This window comes from Lissotriton vulgaris, chromosome 5 (assembly GCF_964263255.1).
Source record: "Lissotriton vulgaris chromosome 5, aLisVul1.2, whole genome shotgun sequence".
Taxonomy (NCBI): Eukaryota; Metazoa; Chordata; class Amphibia; order Caudata; family Salamandridae; genus Lissotriton; species Lissotriton vulgaris.
The window spans coordinates 53069133-53093435 of NC_141693.1; the positions used below are offsets into that span (position 1 = coordinate 53069133).

Here is a 24303-nt window from a genome sequence, read left to right on the forward strand (position 1 = left end):
GGTGTTCATTACTCCCTCTGACAAACCCTAGAGGTCGAACATTTTCACTGTAATAATTCATGCTAAAATTGCTTTAGATAGCGTTGAGCTGCCAGGATCCTGTGATAAAGATCAATAAATAATTCATACCCCCATATCACTTATCTAGACCCTAACCTTTGAGGCGGGTAATCTCAGTAACCACAGCACCAATCACAACACCCAATACAGCATTGGAAAGGGCAGTTGCAGCAGAAGGACATAGGCTATACAGATGGACACCATATCCATTTGAAAGGTAAAAGAACCTTGCCAGCAAAGTAGTCCCTTGTGGGCGTGTGCGTGGGCAGGGCGCGGCATGACGACAAAAAAAAAGCGTTCCTTAAACGTGTGCGTTGTGCTAATTCTAATTTGCATTGTAATACGGTCGCCGCTGGAGCCGGGCCTCAAGCGGGGGGCACACGCCACTGAGCGTCCCTGCGGGGACAATAACTGCAGCGTCTCCTGCGCGCTGTCACTCAACTCTCTGCATAAACGAATTTACACACGGCGCACAACATCAACCAGGGCTGAAGCCGGCCTCAAGCGGCGGCTGACGCAACTAAGCGGCCCTGCTGGCACACTAACCTTCAAACTGACTGCACTTTCCCACACGTGCAGCGTCTCTAGCGCGGCCTGTCACCCACTCAACTCTTCATACCCGGACAACGTCGGGACGGGCTGCTAGTAGTTAATAAAAGTTAAAAACAAAAGCTAAACATAAAATTACAGTCACAGATTGTCAAAAGAAACACATAAGATACTAGAGAGTTGTACAAACAGACCAATTCAATTAGTCTTGATGACTACACATCCGTTATCAAAAAGATGTTACAGACATTGATAGATAACATTAGCATTTCCTGTTATTCAAACAATGTGAGAGAAATGGATTGTGTATTTTGTTTAGGCGTCAACGCGTTTCAATAGTTTCCGAAGGTTATTCCATCTTTATCAAGACCGATTAATAGCTCTCTTTTAATTGTATGGTTGTTTCAACAGTTCACCTATAAAAACATAAATTCTGTTCAAAAACTAGAAACTACAGCAAGAATAAACAAAATTACAATGGTCTGCACAATTGCAAAACTAGAGCTATAGGACACAGGCATGCCATTTCTTCTGTTCTAGTTTGCGTCTATATTACTACTTCTATGGCATTTAGGTATCTCTCTTAGTGTTAAACACAGTTAAAAAAGCACAACATGCTAATATCAAGTTTCCTTTTAAATATGGCCCAATCTAACAATTTACTATGAACATGTAGTTTCAGTTGTTTGCCATCCAGACAACTTTCTCTCATACTCGGTACATATCTCGCATACATACCCACTCCAACTATAAAAGGGACTCAAATTGTCCACTCTACTTAAATTTGGTCTGATCCACCTCCCCTTTTAAATTAGAGGTTGGCTGTCTGATATATAGGGGGTTCTTCTAGACCCACTCGGTTTAGACCAAGGATTTGGACGGGAGCCCTTGCTTCAACCTGATCAGATTACAGACTAAGAGTATAATATAAAAGGATCATTAGATTATATCTGGTACCCCTAAAATATTGCCCAGGACATGTGAGCCTGTATGGTGTCTCACCTTAAGGTTTCTGTTAGGCTCAATCCACTATTTTGGAGAGTAATGTTGTCAGTAGATTCTCTCCTAGAATAACGTAAAATAACGGCACATCTGATAATGTTAAGTATATAAATCCAATATACAATACAATACAATACAATACAAGTGACTTTATTGAGTTGAAGTGCGTGGTTTTACTTCTTCTAGATTGTCATCAGAAAGCGTTTCGTAAAACTGTTGCATTTATTAAACGCTCTATTTTCTCCCCTATTTAATTTTAGAGTCTTGAGACAGACAGTTACCACACAAATGCATAAGAAAAATCAAAGCATATCAAGTTAAAATAGATTAGTTGATCTATTATAGGTTATACTGCTCAGTGCTTAAAGTGCTGCTGGTTGCTTAGGTCTGATAATACTGAGGTGATTCCATTTGAACTGATGAAGCAATCATATTTGAGACCTAACATCGGTGCGCTTCATCAGTGTAGGAGATGTAGCTGACCCAATAGGCATACATGCGTTAATCCAATGGGAGCAAGTAAAAAATAAAAAGGAAGCCAAACAATTGCTGATCTCTCGGGCACTTTCCAGTATTGTTAGTTTAATAGTGATAATTTGTTCAACACGAAAGACACCCATGACTTTAGATATTAATATATGGGCATCCAAGGCAGAATACATTCATCTGGATACCGGTACATGTGAAGATGTAATGAAGATACCAAACTGATGTTTGGTCACCAAAGATGTATTTAACATATTGAAAAGTTGGTATTGTAGGAATTTTTTTGATTCACGAAAACTATTATTTTATTTTGGGGGTTTACATTAATATTTCCAAAATAAAAAGCTCTTGCTTGAAAATATATGTATTTCCATCAAACAAGCTGATGCTTGGGGACACAATGATTATATTTAACAAGCATTGGAAATGCAATAGGTCTAGCCTTTGATTAAGTTAAAGCCATTTGCTTTGCTAATGGTATTGTATAGCAAAGCAAATGGCTTTTAACTTAATCAAAGGCGAGACCTATTTAATTTTTAATGCTTGTTTATTCCTGGATCCGCTTGACATTTTGATATGGTAGAGAATATACCATGCACTAAATATCCCTTGATCAGGAGTGGACCAGCACCACTTGAAAAACTTCATGTGTAGTCTCTTGTGTTGTCTCCCTTGTATCTTTTTCTTAACTGAGTATGTGATTTTGTTTATTTTTAACTGTTATTAAATTGTTGCACCGTATTATGGGGAGGGGGATCAATAGTTGCATCGTGAGATCTCAATGCTCTATTATTATTATTATTATTATGTTTCTTATATAGCACCTGAATCGACCCCCGAAGGGGTATCTCTAGGCCCCTTCCCATTTGTAATTTTATTATTTTTATAACACTGATGAAATGTGGAATTTTTACTGCATAATGATGTATAGGAGTATTTTGTGAACTCCTATGTAGAATTTTCTGAGTAATTAAAACTCTGTGCAAACTTGACATTGACTTGGTATGGATTTATGGATGTAGATCTTTGTGGTAAAAGCAGAGACTGTGGAGTGATTGCTGAAGATAAACAGGGGGTTACTGTTAATATGGCTGTTGGGAAGAACAGTGAGTTGGAAAAAACGGGCGAGAATACCTGGTCGAGAAAAAACGGGCATGAAAACCTGGGCAGGTGTGGTGTACTTGGTCAAACAGAAGTAAAGTTGGACTTTAGGTCTAAACTTAGACTTTTGGTCTAAGTTTACCTTTGTGAATTGGGCCCAGGGCTTGTGCAGTTGTCCCTGTAGTGATTCAATTCTGTAAGTGGGAACACACCCTACTGATCTTTACATATTTCTTGCACTCTCATCTCTGCAGGTAAAACTTCAAGAGTGGCTGCGTCTTCTGAAGAAAGAGGAGGAATATATTCTGATGTCTAAAGTCAAGGAAGAGGAACAATGTAAAACCATGAGGGTGAGTGCCAGCAGTGAATCCTGTGGGCCTGGTCATGTCTGCACTTTAGTCTATGTGTGGACCTGATAAGGTTCCAAACATACAAACACCGACAATGCACCCAAAAGAATGGGTTATCAACACCACCAGGTAAATTCACTGACCGGGGTCACTGGAGTGTATATTGGGGATCAAATTTCCAAGGGTTCGAGGGAGGAGCCAAGATGGCCGCGGAGACGGACGTGTAACCTCCCGGCTCCCCGAGCCTTTGTTTTCCGCATAGCTATCCTGTTCACTATCCTGCTCTTGTGTACCAGCGGGATGTTTGGGACAGTTTTCTGACTCCATTGGTGTCCCTCCGGTGTTCCTACCTGCCCGACAACCTGAGATATCGTCGAGATGCACGCAGACGCCTACCCTAGCCCTGGACCCGGGACCTGCGATACGAAGCGCCGCCTGTGACTGCCGCGGCTGCGGGGGCCGATCACTTTGGAGCGGCGCTGCTATCCTGTGCTGGCCGAATGGATCTATGGCCTTTACACCGGGTGTGAATGGAACTGCTGGCCGACTGGGAGTCTGAATTGCCGCTTCCTTCTGTGGAACGCTGAAGGTTAGCCGCTCCTTGCTTTTTCCAGTATCGGAGCCGCCCCGGCAGCCGAGGCTCCTTCATTGCCTCGCCTCTGCCTGGGCCGATCGGAGAAGAGCCCCCCACTGTATGCAGCCTACGGCTGTGGACTTGTCCTGTCCCGAAGGAGCTGCCCGTCTCCTCATAACGCCGACTTTGCCTGTGATCACTGGTTGCCCCGACAGCGGGATCACGATGGCTGGCTCATCTATAGTAATGGCGGACGGCGCCCTGGCTCCTGCCCGACATACCCAGCTTACACCCGGTTGGGGAGCGGACCTGTCCAAAGCGCCTCGTAACACGGAGGTAATGGAGGATCAATCGCCATTTACCCTCGCCTCTGTTCTTCTGGCTCTTACTCGACTGAGGGATGAGTGGTGTGCAAGCTCGCGACTACTGGGGGAGAAGCTGGAAGGCTGTGTGTTTGGATCGGACTATACTTTGCCCGTGCCCTCTCCTTGCTCTGTTGAACAGCCTCCGCTGATCCCTGTCTGGGAAACATTGTTGCCGGGGAAGTGTGTAACTGACCAGCAGCTTCGCGATGACATAGAGAGAGAGGTACATTCTACCCGCCCTGGCACTGATACAATGTCTCTCTCCCCGACGCGGAGCACAACCTCGCCTACGGAGTTCATGGGGCTACTGCTGCAACATCTGACTATCCTGTTCGAATGTGCCTACTTAATGGAGACATCGATATCTCCCGCACTGTGTAGTGGTATTACTTTTAACACGCAGCTCCACTTATGTGTTGACTCTGTCTGGGACTGGCAACATCCATTTTGCCCTCGGACACTTCTTCATTACCGAGTGTGGCCATTTTGCTTCTTTGTTCTTGCTGGGGCGGGCTTTCTCTTTCTCTTCGAAGTTGTTGGCTTTTCACGAGGGGCGGGTACGGGGGGACGTCCCAGATCGGGCCAGGGCTAGGTCTCATTTCATGGAATGGACGCATTGGCGGGCGGGGACTAGGTTGGGACTGCTCTTTGTCTGCTTTGTTTGCACAATTAGAAATGACTCTCCCCATCTGCAGTTCTGCTTGCTATTTCAGTTGTGCTGATGATAATTGGGGCGGGGATGCTTAGGCGGCTAATGGTGACCGGGAGTATGTGAAATTGACCTCCTCCCGACTTTTCTGAGAGTTGAAGATTAGAACGCTCTTTTCTCACTCTCTGTATCTTGGATATTATAGTATTCTTTTTTCCTTTCTTACTTCTTTCTTCTTCTTTCTATATTTCGCGTTTATTGGGCGACAGACACACTGCTGGGGGGGGGGGGTAGGCCGTAGCCTCTGCATGCGTGTAGGGTGTTAGTATTTTAGTTTCTAGTTTCGGTTCTATGGTGCCTTATTATTTCCTTCTTCACTTTTGTTTTTCCTTTCTTCAGTCTTGGTCCGTGTCTAGGCATACTAGGGGATGGGTGGCGGCGGTCGTTGGGTGGGATGTTAGGACTGATACCCTTGTTGTAGTCATTGCTAGCTGCCATGCCGCCTGGGTGGTGACTTGATTGCTGGGTTATTAGATTGTGTGGTGAATTATAATCAAAGTCATGTTCCACCTGCACGGACTCTGCCTTCTTGACTTATTATTTCTTTTATGACTCAGAAAAAGTACATATTGAATTTAATAGTTGCAAGAAAAAATTTAAAATTAACCTTCATTGATCCTGGGACATGGTGATACGGTGCTTTACAGTGTAACTCTTAAATACTTGCCGATGGTAATGACGTATTGCTGTGTCGCCGAATTGCATGCACTGTTGCTTCATGTGTATTTGTGGCCGGCCTGATGGTTGTGGGCCCGTATTTGTTCTTTCTTAATGCACAATAAAGGTTTACAAAAATTTAAAAAAAAAAAAAAATTTCCAAGGGTTTGTCCTCAAATAAACCAAGTGTAGTGTTTTTGAATACATTTTTTACAATAGAGCTTTTCTCGGTTCCTAAAGGCTATTTGACGGCCGAATGAAGGTCGGACAAAAATGTATATGTATTACGTTTCAATATAATAATAGGTGTGCGCCTAAATTGAACTTAGCTTCCTTGTAACATATAATTTCTAAAATAAAAACACTAATTACTCTGCTGACCTGAAGGTATTTAATTGGTGTGTAATAGTATGTGTATGTACAATTGTGGCGTTATCTAGCTGTGAGCATGTACTAGTTTGTCTGAGCATGTCCATGCTTATGTGTGCATGTCTAAGGATGTGTTCATATGTGAATGTCTCTGAAATTATCTTTGGGAGTGCATTTGTATTGTAGTTCCTATTTTCCCAATAGGCTCTGCGCATTGGAATAACATAAACAATAGTTTAGACGTAGGACTGAGGTTGACTAGGTCTCTATTGAATATGTTAGACTTAATTAGGTTTGCCAGGTAGCTCAGAGGTCACTAGAAACTTTCTCGAATGAACAGGGAGGAGTTAACTTCCCTGATTAGACAAGAAGGGATTCGCTTCTGACAACCGCATAAACATGACAAATTTGCTCCCCCAGAATAAAGAGTATATCTCCAGAGTCGTGTGAAAACAATAGATAGCTATTTCACCTAGTCAATTGTGCATACTTAGTTTCACCAGAGTGCAGAGAAATAGAGAGACGGGCGTTTTCAATAAAAGGTGTTATTTATTGAGCAGTCTTCTTTCTCATGCAAGAGAAATGAATTGCCACAATTGCAATACTTGTTATAAAGTAAAGTGCGTACAGTAAAAGGAGTATTATGAAATAATACTGTAAAAGCATTGATATGGTTTCTGAGCCATATGATACTTAAAAGGTATAAAATATATACAATCATATACAATGATAAAAGTTGACTAAACGTACTCAACTGATGTTTCTAAATACGCCTACCCCAGTGTACCTAACCTAAGCCTAGTACATGGGAAGGAGTAAGGGAGTTGCAGTTTAAGTTAAGTTAGTTTTGCCAAGAATCTGAATCAAGAATTCTCTAAGGATCTAATCAGCTCCGTACCTTGGTTTTAGAATGGAGGAGGTCTTGTATCTTGCTCTCAGGACTCGATCTCCCAGTGACCTGCAAGGGTGACTGGAAACACTGGAGCTGGATTTTCTCGGCAGGAGAAAAAGACAGCGTCTTTCTCAGTGCGTCAAATGGGAGGGACGGCTTCCTTCGGCACTCGCATCAGCTGGACTTCGGATAAGTAGATAGCCGCTCTGCTCCAAACCACTGTGTGTTGCTTAAGGCAAACGCTGGTATATTTATACCTGGAAGGTGCCGTGTTTGACGTAAGGTTGGACATAAGACGTCAATAAAAGATGTCACTAAGAACTGGCCGTTCTTTCCGTGCTCGCACGAGTTCTAGGACAAATCAAAACGAAGGCATGGGGAATTTCCAGGTTGCTGGAGGTTTGGTTTGATTAAAGAACTCGTTGTACTTTCTAGGAGTCTAAGGAAGTAGCCAAGCCGTATTTGGATTGCATTGGCTATTACTAAATATGGATATGATTCTTATGCCTTTATAAGGATATGATTTGTTGTAACCACATAAGGGCATAAATCGGGATGATTTAATTAGGGTCCTAGATACGATCACAACACCCACTCCACGTATAATGTCCATCATTACTAAATACTAAGCAATATATAAACATATAGGTATGCATGTATTTTCCAGCCCACCCCAAAATACATAAATGCATTTGAAATGGTATAGATACACGAAAATGAGTATTATACTGTATGCTTTCAAGCAGTGGTATCATTCAGATAATGCAAATATAAATATCAGCTGAATGAATTGCGAAAATTACATTTATGAAAAGGCTCTTAATACAGAAGAGAAGGTCGAGACCATTTCATCACATATTTATACAAGATTGTACATGTGCTAGAGTTTGATCTCTAAAAATAGAAGTTCTGTTATTTAAGAATAGTTCTACTCTAAGCGAGTAACATGTGCCCAACAAAGTAAATATTTTGAAAATTGGAAAAAATAATATGGCTTTCATGAGAAAAAAAATGTGTTCCAAATGTTTTCAGTAGTGTTGTTTATAAAAACTGAAGGCCGAATTCAGAGTTCAGGGAACGCTGTGTACTCGCTATTTCAATTGTTATTCTCGTTGTTAGGAGAGAACATTACCTCAGCTACACCAGCAAAAAATTTGTCTACAACAGTAGGTGAAAGTTGGGCCAACGCTGAAATATCAGAAATAGTGCATATATGCGATGCATTGCCATCATCGGTGTTCAGATCAGCAATGTTCACAGAAGGTTGTACCTGTGTGGTGCCGCTTTCATCTCGTACTTCCCCGCCACCTAATCGTAATGCTGAAGTCTCAACGAATGCCGTCATCAGAATTGGTAGCCGCTGGGGACAACACGTTGCATGAGTCGTTACCGGATAAAGCAAAGCGTCGATATCCATTGGTACTGCTGATGGTAGTGTAAGACAGACGTCCAACACGCATTCTTCTCCGCATAGCAGACATCAAAGCACAGGTAAGATGCAATTTTGCCAGATTGGTCTGTATGAAAGAAACCAGGTAGTATTCAGATCTCTTAGCCGGTACACAGTCAAAATATCGAGTAGGAAATTTCGACCTACCATAATATCGAGTCTGAAATATCGAAGGTGCATAATATCGAAGGCAAGAATATCGTAGGACAGAATATCGACCCAAGGTAAGTAATATCGAAATACTTAATATCGATGTAAGTAATATCGAAGTTAGTAATATCGATAGCATATATATCGATGATATTGTATTATTGTATAGTTTTTTATTATGTATGTGTTATATGTTTAATTTAAGTATTTAAAATAATTACTATTATATGTGTATAAATTTTATATAATAAGAAATAAATTTATAAGTAAATTTTATGTTTTTGTACCGGAGTGGGTTGTGGGTTTATAGGGGAATAGGGTGGGAAGTAATTTAATTATGGTAAATTGATTCGTAATTAGTAGGATTTATTAATAAATTATAATTAATTGGTAATTATGTGAAAATAATAGGAAAATAATTTTAATTAATTTATTAATTGATATATATGTTCTGTAGCGGGTTGTGGGTTTATAGGGGAATAGGGTGGGAAGTAATTTAATTATGGTAAGTTGATTAATAATTAGTAGGATTAATCAATTAATTATAATTAATTGCTAATTAATATTGATTAATTGGGAAAAAAATTAATTGATTAATTGAGATATATTTTCTGTAGCGGGATGTGGGTTTATAGGGGAATGGGGTGGGGAGTAATTTAATAATAATTAATTAATTAATATATGTTTTTAAAAATTTATATTTAATTTATTGGGAAATAATTAATATTAATTAGTTAATTAATTATTATAATTTTGTACATATTTAAAATTATTAATTAATTGGTAATTAAATAATATTAATTAGTTACATCAATTAGAGTAATTTATTTATATATAATTTTTAGTTACTGTTAATTAATTAATTGGGGAAAAATAATATTAATTATTAAAATATATTAATTACAGCTAATGTGCTAATATATTTACTTTATTTGTTATTGTTAATTAATAATTAATTGCTAATTAAATAATATTAATTAAGTTTGGGTAAAGGAGTATTTTTAGGGTTCAGGGTCAGTTTTGGGTTTTTGGGTAAAGGGGTATTTTTAGTGTTCAGGGTCAGTTTTGAGTTTTTGGGTAAAGGGGTTTTTTTAGGGTTCAGGGTCAGTTTTCAGTTCTTGGGTAAAGGGGTATTTTTTGGGTTCAGGGTCAGTTTTCAGTTCTTGGGTAAAGGGGTATTTTTTGGGTTCAGGGTCAGTTTTCAGTTTTTGGGTAAAGGGGTATTTTTAGTGTTCAGGGTCAGTTTTCAGTTTTTGGGTAAAGGGGTATTTTTAGTGTTCAGGGTCAGTTTTCAGTTCCTGGGTAAAGGGGTATTTTTAGGGTTCAGGGTCAGTTTTCAGTTCTTGGGTAAAGGGGTATTTTTAGGGTTCAGGGTCAGTTTTCAGTTTATGGGTAAAGGGGTGTTTTTGGAGTTCAGGGTCAGTTTTCCCTACTGTTGCACTCTCTGGAGTAGGAATAGAAATGTTTACCCTTACGCTATCCAACGTTTTATTTAATTAATGGTTAAAATATCAAATGTTTATTTTATTTTTTATATTACTTACATTTTATTTATGTTACTCTTTTATGTTTGTAAATGTGTTAGTAAATTAGAATATATTTCATTAATTTATAAATTCGTAAAATAATTATTAATACTTATTGTTCAGTGCATATATATTACATATTTACTGTATATATTTAATTAATGTATTCTTAATATATATGTATTATTTATTACTTTTAAACATTATTAGATACTTTTAAATATGTTTATTTTATTTATTAGTCTTATAGACTTAATTTTACATTTATATATTAAAAAAAAAAAAACGATATTTTTAACATCGATATTTTTTACATCGATATTTTTTTTCTCGATATTTTTGTACTTACCATGTTGTAGATAGGATGTCGATATTTTTGCCCTCGATATTGTTGACTCGATATTCTTGTAGGTCGATATTTCTGTAGTCGAAATTCTGTCAGTGATTCCTCTTAGTCGGTCCAATCAGAGGACCTTAGTGATACGGTCTCGGTATCGTATTGCTAGGATCGTTTCTTCCATCGTAGCCTGAGTTTTGTCTGTGACTTGGCTTGCCATATCAGAGCAGAAGGAACAAAAATAAAATTCCTGCTACGAGTCCCAAAATAAGAGGAAGGCCACCGAATAGTGAATGCACAAAGTTCGGGAAGATGCCCAGGACTGTTTCAAAGGGTGCTTACAGTCCCGAAAAAATTGTCTTAAATACATGTGCGATGCCACTGCTATCTGACATTTTTAAAATTTGGCTTAACATTTCTACGAAATGCACGGGGCAATTTGTCGATAATAGGGTATGTATCTCTGCCGCTGTCCTTGTAGCTTGCAGGTCATACGTCTCTTTGGACGAGGTTAAAGGCACAGTTGTCTGTAAAAGAATAGACTTCATTCTGCTTAAAGTATCAATTCGAATAGAAGAGATATTCACAGAAGGCCAAAATGCTGCCTCCATGCCTGGATTGCTGTTTGGATACAATACTTGCATACAACAAATGACCCTGGAAGTGACGCTCACAAGATAGGGTTTTCCTGGCATCATGCCACAACAGCTGTGGTCACTTAATATAACGTAGCTACCGTTGGAAAGTTGTCCGAAAAAGGGCTCTATCTGTGCAGCTGGGGTGCCGTGCAGATGACATGAAAGGTTGTTTGATGAACCTTCGCAGGCTCCATGTAAGTTTATACCTTGACATGGAAGTGTACCGCTCAGTGATGCTTTACAATTATTGCCACTAAGAAATACCTCTTTCTTGCCCCCACTCCAACATCTATGTGTAAAAGGTAAATTCCAGGTTGATTTGATGTATTCTTTACCCAACCTTTCATACAGGCCTGCTGGTATATACTTTTGGCAGTATTGAAAGTGAAAAGTTGTTATCGGGATTGTAATGGTGCCATGTATTATCCATTCAATGACAGGTCTTTCTGACATTGTCAGTGGTAATCTCTCAAGTTTTTCAATGCTCAGCACCGTATAGTCTGCTCCTTTTTGTGCCAACGAGATTTGTCAATCAGTAAGGTTAAAGATAGAAAATAATGACGTTATGTTGATTAGACGCCATGGCACGTGACCTGAATGGAGGTTTTGTAACGTCCAGCCTAGCTGTACAAAAGAACGCAATTGGGACTGACCATGTTGTAACATTATCATATCCTGTTCTATTATATCAATAGCAGATGATACAATGCTGTCCAGTGAATAGATTCTGGAGGACAGAGTCGTTAACCCATTGTCCACTACAGAAAGTGTTTTTCCAGATGAATACAATCAATTTCTCGTATTTTTTTCTGCAGTTTCAATTTGATTTAATTACCAAGCTTCATTGTAAGCTGCGTATATACCGGCATATACGAAACGTTTTTGACGCTGTTTGCGAGGTCCCAGTACGAAATCTCGCAAGTCAGCACCTTCTTTAAGTAGTGTTGCTTAATTTCGGGGAAGTGTGGATTTCTGTAGCCAGTCTAGGCATAGTTTTCCTACACTGTATATTGTAACTATCCATGGATGTTGTCTTTGGGAATATCTTGGATCTGGCCTGTTCTGTTTGAAACCCTGTACTTTATTCAGGAATCTATCTTGACAGTTAATAGTGTCTGTGGGCCAGATCAACCATTTGTTCCAATCAGGAATTGTTCTGTTTTGTTTCAAAATATAGGCCACGTCTAACCCCTCATCTGTAGTGTTGTTTCTATCAGGCATAGGCTTTGGTATAGACGGGTTGTTTAAATCTTTTATCTTGGCTAAACCAAGACAGGTCGTTTGCTGAATTGTTTCATTCAGGAACATTATTTGTTCTGGGATCATGCAGGCTCTAAACAATGCTTCTAAACCTTGTACCTGCCATTCTTTTGTACCCCAGATGGTTTTTGTCTCAATGTTGTTTTTCCAAAATTCAAAACCAAATGTTGACATTTTTTCATAAACTTTTTCAGAATAAATCCGTTTAGTATTTGCCAACATGTTTTTCATTCCTGTCTTATTTAACACTTTGAAATAGAATGTTTCAGGATCAGTGAACTGCCTTTTGACGGAGTTTGACAATGTTCCCATTAATTATAACTGAAAACATTTCTAGGATTTGCAGATTTATGCAGATAATGATGCCCAAAGTGATTGTAATAATACATTTCATCATAATTCGACGAACCCTGTAAATATTCATGTACTGTAAATTTTGCTGACATTTCTAAATCTGACATCATATTATTAATATTTTCAAAGTCCCAATCATCAGAGAAGGTACTAGGTGATACAAAGTCACTTAAGGAAATCTTAAATTGGTGTGGATATTTCAAGAGCTCAACCGGGCCATAGATTTCATAATCAGTTTTGTCCCATGCTATACCACCAGGTACAGGCTTTGCTGTGATGTTCACTGATGATAGTTCTCTTTTTTCGATGTGAGAGGATCTGTGTGGTTTCAGGACCAAGTTTATGTTCTGACTTGCTGTGTCCATTGTACTATATTTTCCATCAATAAATCTACCCAAACTTAAAACCAAGATGAGCCACAGAAGGAGGAAAAGTACACCTAACACAATCCATAATTTAATCCATGGTGAAGTTAGATATGTTTCTCTTGAGCTGATGAAAGAGCTCTGTGATTTTCTTTTTGAAAGTTTTTGTTGCTGGCTTGTCTCCATGTTCACTTGGATCATCGGAAAAGTCATCAAAGTTGATAAAGTAGCCAGATGCAGTTCTGTCAATTGGTGGGATTGCTTCCGGATTTCCATTTACCTTTGCATTTTCTTTTGTTACATTTGTATAGTCCGAGGCTACATCGTTGTAGACTGGAGTTTCTTGATGAACTGTTGCAATTTGGGTTTCAAGAGGCACAAGTTCCATGGCTTTGTTGCATAGTCCTTTTTTAATCACTGCAGGTTTGTCAAATGTGATTAGTCTCTCAGTTTGAACCTCTTAGATTGTAGCAAGATTTGGTCTTCTGCTATTTCTTGGGAGTCCACTGGCCTACTACTTATTATTGGCCACATGGTTGTGGTTTTACCAGGTCGATTGATACAACTCGGTTCTCCTTTTTACCAGCAAGGGGCGGTAGTACAACTGATCTTGTTCCGCTGACAGCTAAGACAGGTACTGCTTTTCTGTAAGAAGGCCCAAATTCCTTCTTCACCGCGATCTTTTCTCTGACCAGATCCCCAATCTTTAGAATCCAGACAGGTCTTGCTGGGACAGGTGGTTTTTATTCAGTGGTAGTTGGCTTTAGCTTTTCGTTACTCAGACTTTTTCTTGTTTCATTTAAGTCCTGTAAAACAGCCAAACGATCTTTGATATCAAAGGCTTTTTGTTGCACCACTGAAGTCTGACAATCCAAGTCCTGGATGTTCATTCTAGTTCCAAATAAAAGTTTGTACGGACTGAAACCTCCTAGAGATTTTCTTGGCATATAATTAAGATTACGTTGGACACTTATTAGATGTTTGACCCACCTGTCACCCGAACCTAATACCCTCGCTGTTATAGATTGCTTTATGTCCCATTTGTTTCTCTCCACTACCGCATTTCCCTCGGGATGGAATGGACTAGAATACCGCAATGCAATGCCCATGCTGGCCATGGCCTCCTTGTAAGCTCGAGAGCTAAACGTAGGACCCTGGTCAGAATGTAGCATGCCAATTGCGTATGTGCCGATAAAGACTCACAAATCTTTTATAACAGTTCTGTCGTCAGCCGAGCGCTGGGGTTCTCATCCAAATGAATCTTGTCTTAATATTTATGGGACCACATTTTTCCGTCTGGATGTCTGCGCATAGATAGCCTGATGCTGTCGAATAGTGGTGTCTGGGCTGGTGTCTGGTCCGGTTCACAACTGCGATCTCTGTTGCAGTCCTGACAATTCATTGCAAAGTTATAAATGTCTACCCTCATCCCCGGCCACCAGTATTGTGATTGTAATTCTATTAGAGACTTCAGGATCTCTTGGTGCCTCAGACCCAATCCCATGTGTGCTTCTTGTATCAAGAAGACTCTCCGCTTCGTGTTTGGAATTACTCTATCCCCCACTCCAGGGATTTGAGCAAACGGAACGGAGTTCGCATCAATTATGTATGTATTGTAGAGTGGATAGTTTAGAGGTAACGCCGCATAATTGCCTTCCATTGAGGCTTTTACTGCAAGCAGCGTCTCGCCATCTGTTTGTTTTTTCGTAAGCTTTTTTGTGGCTACGGAAGCCGAGTGGTCAGCTGCCGCTGTGGCTTTGTCAGCCAATGAATTCCCTGCAACGTGAACGCCAATATGTTGAAGACTCTGCGTATGTACCACGTGGGTCTTTTGTAGTTCTTTCTGTAAAAGAACTACTTGTTCCCAAAGTTTTTTATGCTTTATTGTGGCACCTGTCTCATCTTTGTAACCATTTTTTATCCAGGTCTGCATGGAATTATTGTAAGATCGGACGCAGTAATGCGAATCGCACACTATTAGTGTCGGGAATTCGTGATCGGCATTTTCAAGCGCCATCTTTAGGGATCTTATTGCAGCTCCCTGAGCTGTACAATTTCTGAGTGATTCAGTTTTAGTGACCAAAGGTTTAAATTTTCCTTCGTGCCAACGACCTTTAACAATCGCGCACGCAGCACTGTAGGCTTGTTTACCCCCAACCGCAGGTTGTGCTGAGCCGTCTGTATATATTATACAACCGTAATGTTCTAGAGGCAGAATCTCGGTCGGCAGAGGACATTCATATTTATATTGTAGAAATTCCTGTGTTTTTAAGTTAGGATCAAATTCGTATACTACGTTGTATTCTATCCATCTCGGATGTAAAGCTTTAGCATTGGGGATGCTTGCCCTTGTTACTGCTTCTAGAGCAGGTATCGGTGTAACGATAATTATTCGTTTACCTTGTGCGAGGGCTCTTTCTTTTGCTACAGCAGTTTGAACCGCAGTTAGAATTTTTTCAGTAGAACTGAATTTCATTTCAGCTTCTGTGTACAAATGTGATTTGTAAGCTATTGGTACTGTTTCTCCCTCATTAGAGGTCAGGTATGTGAATCCACCTCTTCTTGGGATGACTCGGATTACAAGGTTGCGTTCGTTTGCGCGTGTTTGCAGTTTTGTTTTAGTTAACATGTCTGTCTGTAATGATCTTAAAATTTCTGTGTGTTTTTGAGTCCAATTAATTGGTTTAAAATCAGGTTTTATTAGTTCGTAGAGAGGTTTACCCTCTCTGCATAATTTAGAATGTATGTTCTTCCGAAATTCAGGAAACCTAGTATTGATTGTAAGTTCTTCAGCGTTTTTGGAGCTTTGAGTACTGCAAACTTCTCTAAGAAGTTGTCTGCTAGGCTTTTGCCTGCACTTGATAATTCATATCCTAAAAATAGGACAGTTAGATGGGCAATACATGATTTTTTAAAGTTAAATTTGTACCCTTCAGCTGCGAACCCAAGTATTATGGTGTTCACTCTTTTCAAGTGAGTCTCCAGGTCATTGTCTGTAAGATAGATGTTATCGACATAGGATAATGCCTCATCATCATATATTTGTAGTAACTCTGTTACCCTGGCTGAGAATAATCCGGGGCTATTCTTGAATCCCTGTGGGAGACAACAACATTGTTTTTGGGTCCCCATGCTGGAGAAAGCGGTCAAATATCTGCTTTCAGGTGCTATATTTTGACAGAAGAACCCATTTGAAATATCTAATGTCGTTTTATATTTTTTGCGCACAATGTTATTCATCAGTGCTGCACTGTGTGAGCTTTGTACTGCAAATGTTTTACAGCAGGAGTTTAGATGTCTGTAGTCCAAAACTAGACAATATGAATCATCTGGCTTGGAGACAGGAAACAAAGGGTTGGTCATTTGTGAGGTGCATGTTTCAATCACCCCCTGATATTCAAGTTGGTCTAAAATTTCTTTTACTTGTTTTTTTAGCTTCTTGCTTAACAGGATACTGCCTCTGTGCAGTAGGTTGATTTTTTAACTGGATTGTATGGTGAGGAGAATCCTCATCCCATCCTACATGGTTTTTATATAATGCAGGGGCTTGGGCCACTGCCCAATTTCTAGCAAGTGTATATTTTTTTATGTACTGGAATGTGATTTGAGAAGGCAGGCATAATCATTTCTTCGCCATGTGGGCACTCCCTGACAAACTCTGGTGGCCAGTCTTTTTCTGCTAGAAGGATATCATAGCCTTTAGATAGGTTCTCCCAAAAGAGACCTTTTATTTTCCTAGTTTTATATCCCTTTATACGTAATGTTATTTCATATAGTTTATGGGGCATGCTCACTCCAGGGGTGAGGGAATCATATCGCCCGACGCCCGAACCAAGTAGATTGTTATAATGGGCAAGAAGATTTATTGTCTAATTAGTCCCTTGGGCAAGTAGACATTAAATAACTATAAAAATACGAGATGAGGCACTCTGGAGTTCAAAGGCTTTGAGAGGCTGTAAACCCGTGACTGGGCTCTAGCCAGTGAATGGTTGGGGGAGTCTTGAGCCAAAAGTCAGTGTTCTGCGTGAAAAGTGCGGGTTCCATACTGGTGCTGCCCACATGCTTAACACAGCTGCTGAAAATCCAAGGGTGGGCCAAGAGGTACGAAACGCTTTTTCCGGTGCCTCTCTGCCGCCGAGTAACTTGATCCCTTGTTCAGTGCTATCCGTCCAAAGCAGGCCACTCTACTCGTCTTTAGTGCACTGTGGTGCACTTCCTGGAATCGGGAGCGGCAGGTTGCTGTCTCAGACACACTGTTTGCCCCTCCCCCCCACACTGGTGTAACATTAGCCCCCACGGTGCGGGGGAGTGTCTCTGGCAATTGTGCCCGGGCAGTATGTCTTTTAATTACTTTTCACTCTGCCACCGGATCCCTCGGCAGGTGAGTCAGTTGGTTTATGCAGCGGTCACAGCCTTAAGAAAATGGTGTGAACTGTGATGCTGCATGTTATGGGCTGGGTTCAAGGAGCGTGGCGCAGGGTGAAACGAATGGTTAACATAATTTACAATAAGGTTGGAAGGAGCCTCTCCAGCGATTCCGGCCAATCAATGAGGCGCCTGTTGCAGTTTAACAATGGAATCAGTGCAGCGTTGATCATGAGTGAAACAAGGTGAAAGGAAGTTCGTCATAGAGAGATATTGACCTTAACTGTGTCTCTGCTTTTATGGACGAGGTCGCATTCGGGCCAAGGAGAAAACTATCATACTTTAAACACCTGGCAGGATTTCGGAAAATTCCACCTTGCAAGAATATGCGTGCGCTGTAAATAGATTTCTTTTTTAATTTCATCTTTTTTCCTGGAGTTCTACTAATAACGTTACGTTTGAATAAAAGAACGGCCACTTAATGCAGCAGACAGAAAGTATCTTTGTGATCCAGGCAATGCTGTGTGCGCAGCATATTGCACACTGTTCACTCTTGGCATTGAATACTCCCCAGTAGCAGAGCGCGCTATAAATGGTTTATAATAATAATAAAACGTCGCAACCCAAACGAGGCCTCCTTTACCAATACCCTCCCCCACAGTCTTGCCTTTTCCTAATTCCTTATTCCAATCCCCCACCTCTTCGCTCCACGTCCTCTCACTTCTTCAGTGCCCACACTTTACTTCCCAATCTTGCCTAATGTCCGTGTCAATTTTATAGGATTTAATCATGTCAGAAACGGGTTATTGTCCACGTTTTGGGCTCGTTACTGTTATCGTGTACCTTTTATTTGGTTGTATTTTTAGTCTCTTATACCTATTCTAAACAGCCCCCACCGTGCACAGTGGTCTGGCGGTTTGTGCTAAGTAATCAGAGCCACTGTAATAAAGCGACACGAAAGGTCTAATTATGTGGCAAAAACAAGTCCATACCAGATCCATGGAAAAGTGACTCTTCCACCTGTGTGAATTTTTGTCTTAAGTCGAAATAACGGTTTGTTTTTCTATCTCTACATAATTTGCCACTGGATGTTTTTCCTGTGTGCCCGTCTTTGAGACTTCTTTATGCATGTTCCCATTTTTAAATATCTAAGCATCACCCCTTAGTGACCATTGGAATGCTCACCTTCTGAAAGAAGTAAACTGATGGAACAAGTTGTTGCAACGTTAAAACTGTATATTTCACCCGGCTTCCTACAACTTTCATGTCAACATCCAGCAACTGAATTGCACGATTTTCTTGAAGATAACAGACACACCTGGGTGGACAGTGGGGAGCTGGGGACATTGGAAGGAGAGCGACAAGTGGCAGAGAACTCGGATTTTAAAGAAAAGAGTGACTACTTTGTAAATATCAGTGAGAGAAACTTGCACATCTATTGCTGAGCTGCACCTCTGTTAGGGAAGCATACTCTGCTGGTGCCATTACTATACCAGTAATTTGCACAAGGGAACCCTGTACTGTTACTGCCAGTGCTGCACATACTTCTTGTGTGAGAGAAGGATGTGAAGATCTAGCAGTGAATGCACAATAATATATTTGCACCACACCCGCCCAGCAGTGTAAAAGGAGAGATTGAGTTAATTGCCCATTATTTCCTCTTATGTATTGTTTAGTTGTGGATCCTGCCTCAGTGAATCACAGCACCTCTGCTATGTTTGCTCTATGAACAGTTCATATGCTCTGCCAAGAAGCGCAGTTCTTTCCATCCACACGTTGATCAGAGCACCACATGTGAGTATTTTTTAAACTAGAAATCTAAGAGTTGGCACTAGTATGGAGAATACCCTTCTGTCCTACAGCTTCATATTTTAACACACACAGTCTGTGCCAAAGACTCATCAAGAAATGTAGTCAGGTACTATTTGTCTACATTTAAAAATCTGACACATGCCAGTATGATAATTGGGTGCAGTGCACAATGATGCATCTACATGCATGCCGTACAACCATCCCGTACAACAGTTGCATTTAAGGGTGCATGACTGTGCACTGCATAATTGGACTTGCATTGGAAATATATATTGGACAGTATGTTGCACTGATTTCAGTGCAGGTCCTCTCCATGCAATCCTACATTAGTGGGTTATGGAGTAGGTAGGGCAAGCAAATATCTTCCCAGGACAAGTAGATTTCTGTGACATTTTGTCCCTTGGCCAAGTAGATTTTTGAAAAATGTCCACACCCCTGTCACTCGGGTGTCTGCAGTTTCCACTTGAATGTATTCATTCATGTCCACTGTCTCCAGAAGATTCATCAGGATCTTGCGAGCTATGCTCACTTCTGCTGCGCTGTCTAGCATTGTCTGGGCCCACTCTCCGTTTTTCAGTTGTGTCCTCAGGATTCTCGGCATGTTTTATTTTAATACTGGCTACCTTCTTTTTGGGAAATTGTAATTTTTTACTTTGATGAGCAGGTTCCTTGTCTTTGGACTTGACGTGCTCTTCTTTATGTTCTGACCGTCCTCTTCTTTCCGATTTCTTTGATGAAGTCTGAAAAGATCGAGAGAGACGTGTATCAATATCTTGATATCTGTCAGGTTTTCTCAAATTGTCCCTATTTCTAAGGTTGTATCTTTTTTCAGAGGGTTCCCTTTGGGGAGACTTGCCCCCCCCTTCTGGAGATATATTTCTTCGTTGGGGAGACCTTCCTCTGGATTGAAACTGTTTTTCTCTGGGAGTGGTTTGTTTATTACCCTCCCACTTCTTCTTTTGAGAATTGAGATTATTTTTAATAAAGTTTTTTCAGGATTTTCAATTAGTTGGGGTTTTACTGGTTTACCACCCAAACTATCTCTTCCTAATTCTTCATAGGATTTTTCAATTATTTTAGCAAGCTCAAAAAGTTGGTCTGCTATATCTGTCTCTTTCAATTTTTGGCGGATCGCCACACATGCTGCTTCTCCTTTTATGTTGGCTAATAATATAGCCGAGACCTGCTTAAAGTCTTTCAGTAATTTCATACCTAGAGTTAAAGCATGTTCTGGACCGTATTCATTTTGAATCTGTCTTAGTACGTCTGGTATCACCGCCACAGACGGAACACCATGTGTTTCTGTGTAGATAGAAGCAAAGACTGTGCCCCAAGTGTCACAGTCCTCCACATGTGGTGCGATCTCCATTGGGAGACAGATAGTCCGAATTCTGTGTTTTTCGTGAGGGGTAGTATCAGGAAATACTGCCTCTATCTGAGTAATTTTTTGAGCTAACCAGAATGGAATTTGTTCCCGTTTTGCGGGTGTTTTACCAAGACATGATTGTATATTCTTTAGTGTAGTCTTGTTTGTAGCTGGCTAGAACCGGCCATGTGGCTCCTGGTCTACCTAGTGGACCGAGCTTAGTAATGTGAATTTGATGTTTTAGGGCGCCATTAAACCAGAGCAGGTGCTCTTGGTATGTTAGTGGAATTTCAACTTCCTCGAAAAGATAGTATTACTCTGGAGCTTCCGCTATTTTGTAGTAGTGGAACTCATGTGTTACAGCATGTGCTGCTGGAAAATTTATCCAGGAATTGAATACCTCTGTCTGCCGAAATTCATGTGCCTCTACCACAAATACAACTGCACCACCTCTTGATGTTACTCCATTTTCTATAAGTTTTATAGTTATGGTTTTTCTTATATTGACCGGGATGATTATTGCATCATGGTCGTCTTCATTAGAACCTGTAAGGTCTGCACCCGGTTGGTTCGCATCTACTGCGGCTCCACCGGTTTCGTTGTTGTCGCCGTGATTTGACATTGTTTAATGAAAGTTTCTTGCAGAGCAAGTTTTGAGGAAACAAAGATTAGGTGCACAATATTTTGGAACACTGTATCCTTCAACGTTGACTATACCGTAAACTAATACATAGGAATCTCTTCCTACTAAGTTTCGGCGGATATTAACCTTTCACCCACTCCAGACGTCTATTGGAGTTTTTACGGGAAAAAGGGGTCTGTGTGAAAAAGCACGACTGAGTTACTCTAGTATCTTGCGTTAGATTATCGCCTTACCAAACGCTGGGCGCCATGTAGTGTAGTTCCTATTTTCCCAATAGGCTCTGCGCATTGGAATAACATAAACGATAGTTTAGACCTAGGACTGAGGTCAACTAGGTCTCTATTGAATATGTTAGATTTAATTAGGTTTGCCAGGTAGCTCAGAGGTCACTAGAAACTTTCTCGAATGAACAGGGAGGAGTTAACTTCCCTGATTAGACAAGAAGGGATTAGCTTCTGACAACCGCATAAACATGACAACTTTGCTCCCCCAGAATAAAGAGTATATCTCCAGAGTCGTGTGAAAACAATAGATAGCTATTTCGCTCAGTCAATTGTGCATACTTAGTTTCACCAGAGTGCAGAGAAATAGAGAGACAGGCGTTTTCAATAAAAGGTGTTATTTATTGAGCAGTCTTCTTTCTCATGCAAGAGAAATGAATTGCCACAATTGCAATACTTGTTATAAAGTAAACTGCGTACAGTAAAAGGAGTATTATGAAATAATACTGTAAAAGCATTGATATGGTTTCTGAGCCATATGATACTTAAAAGGTATAAAATATATACAATCACATCTATACTACTATTATAAAGAGAGAACTGGGAACCTTTGAGGCAGGTAAACTCCAGAACTACACCACCAATCACGACACCCAATACAGAGTTGGAAAGGGGAGTTCCAGGAGATGGTCATAGGCTATACATCTGGACACCATATAAATTACAAAGTGCAAACAACATTAGGGGTAAAGTAGTTCCCTGTGGGCGTTGTTCTGCTGGGGCGTCTCAAAGTAAACTTGTGGGCGGAAACAACTCATGGGCTGCAGAAACAACCTGGGGCAGCAGCTACAAGCACACACAAAAGCCCACACAAAAGCACTACGACTTCAGGCACAAACATTGCAAAAGCACTCACATTAAGCACTCGGCGGTTTATCAATACAAAAAAAGGCATGTCACCTACATGGACAGTGACTTAAGTGGACGATACATTCATCCGACTTCAGGCACAGAGATTGCAAAAGCACTCCCATTGCAAAAGCACTCAGCGGTTTATCAATACAAAGAAAGGCATGGCACTTCATGGACAGTGACTTAAGTCGAGGATACATTCATGCCGCGTTATTAAAGAGCCCGTGAATGCCATAAACAAAGGGGCGCGGCAAATAGTACAAGAGGCGCGGCACACGCACGCTGTCATAAGGGGCGTGTAAACTCAAAGAGGGCTGCAACTTAAAAGCACTCCGCCTTCACGCACAAAGAGCACACGGCGTTTTCAGGGCGCGTCAAATACAATAAATGCCATGCCACTTACATGCGCTGTTATTTCGTTCGCCGATACATTCATTATCACAGGGCCCATAATTGACATAATGAAAGGGGCGCGGCAACAACTAAAACAGGCGCGGAACCATTGGTCACACGTAAGGGGCGGGGCACACCTCTTCCCTACGCGTTCCTTGTCAGTGAGGAGAAAGTAAAAAAAGGGGCGCGGCTTACAAAATAAACCAATCACGCTACATTGCACACATTTCACACAGTACTTGCAACAATAAATATGCAAAAACTTCTCCGATTTGTCTAACAAGCACCTTCGTAATAGGGGGCTAGCAGAGGGAAAGGCGACACACAACCTTCGAACGCTAGGAAAACACTTGCATTGCATTTATTTCGCGCTGTGCCACTCTCTAATCGCATTGTCATTCACTAGACTGACTTACTGAGTGCGCACATTACTTACCAATTACAAAGAAAGCCTTACTCGCAGGGCCACTGTCTTCTCTCATTCTCATTGAAAACACTTCGCCAAAAACACGAACAATAACGACTACGGCCATTAGTTCAGAAATACAACAAAACGCTTTATCTATCAGCCACTCTACTTGCGTTTGCATTACCAGCACTTCAAGAACAACACGATAATTAATGAGTGCCGGCATTAATTCATTATCACAAACAAAGCCTTGCTCGCAGTGCCACTCTCTAAAATTGCTTGGCAATACAAAACGGAGGCTCAAACATTACTTTGCTTCAACATTACAAAGAAAGGCTTGCTCACAGTGCCACTGTCTACAATCGCTGCGCAAGATAAAATGACTTTCAGCCTTTGAAATACATAAAACATTCACACGGGGCTGCCAGAAGAAAAGACATCACGCATTCTTTAACTCTATTTATACTTTGACTCAGACAGTGCCGTATGCCAATTTACGCCGCTTTCAGCTATCGCACTCTTTTTTCAACACAATCTTGAACTTTCATCTACAGTATTGCCCTTTTAAAGTACCAGACAACACTAAAACAAGACCTGCCATAACTCAAACAGAGTTTGACACTGTTTACTACTTCCCAAATAGGGGGTGACCTCTAAACCAAATAGCCTTTTCAGTAAGGCTAATTTACCTTTCACAGTCAGGGCTGCTGTATACTAATTAACAAAGCTTTGTCTAGCACACACTTCTCTTGCCTTTATCCACTCAAATATTCACACATTTAAGGACCTTTAAGTCGGCTGTGTAAATAAACTGTATACTAATTAAGAAAACTGCCTATCGCACACTTCTCTTGCCTTTATTCACTCAAATATTCACACATTTAAGGACCTTTAAGTCGGCTGTGCAAATAAACTGTATACTAATTAAGAAAACTTTGGCTATCGCACACTTCTCTTGCCTTTATTCACTCAAATATTCACACATTTA

At 40.5% G+C, this 24303-nt stretch overlaps 1 protein-coding gene across 1 annotated transcript in view; it reads left to right on the top strand.

The window, feature by feature from the left end:
- LOC147710128 (E3 ubiquitin-protein ligase TRIM39-like) overlaps positions 1 to 24303 on the top strand; it is a 130141-nt gene that overhangs the window by 20541 nt on the left and 85297 nt on the right. Inside the window, exon 2 of the mRNA XM_086920824.1 lies at positions 3453 to 3548. Coding sequence (XP_086776950.1) covers positions 3453 to 3548 — 96 coding nt within the window. The remainder of the gene's footprint in view (positions 1 to 3452; positions 3549 to 24303) is intronic.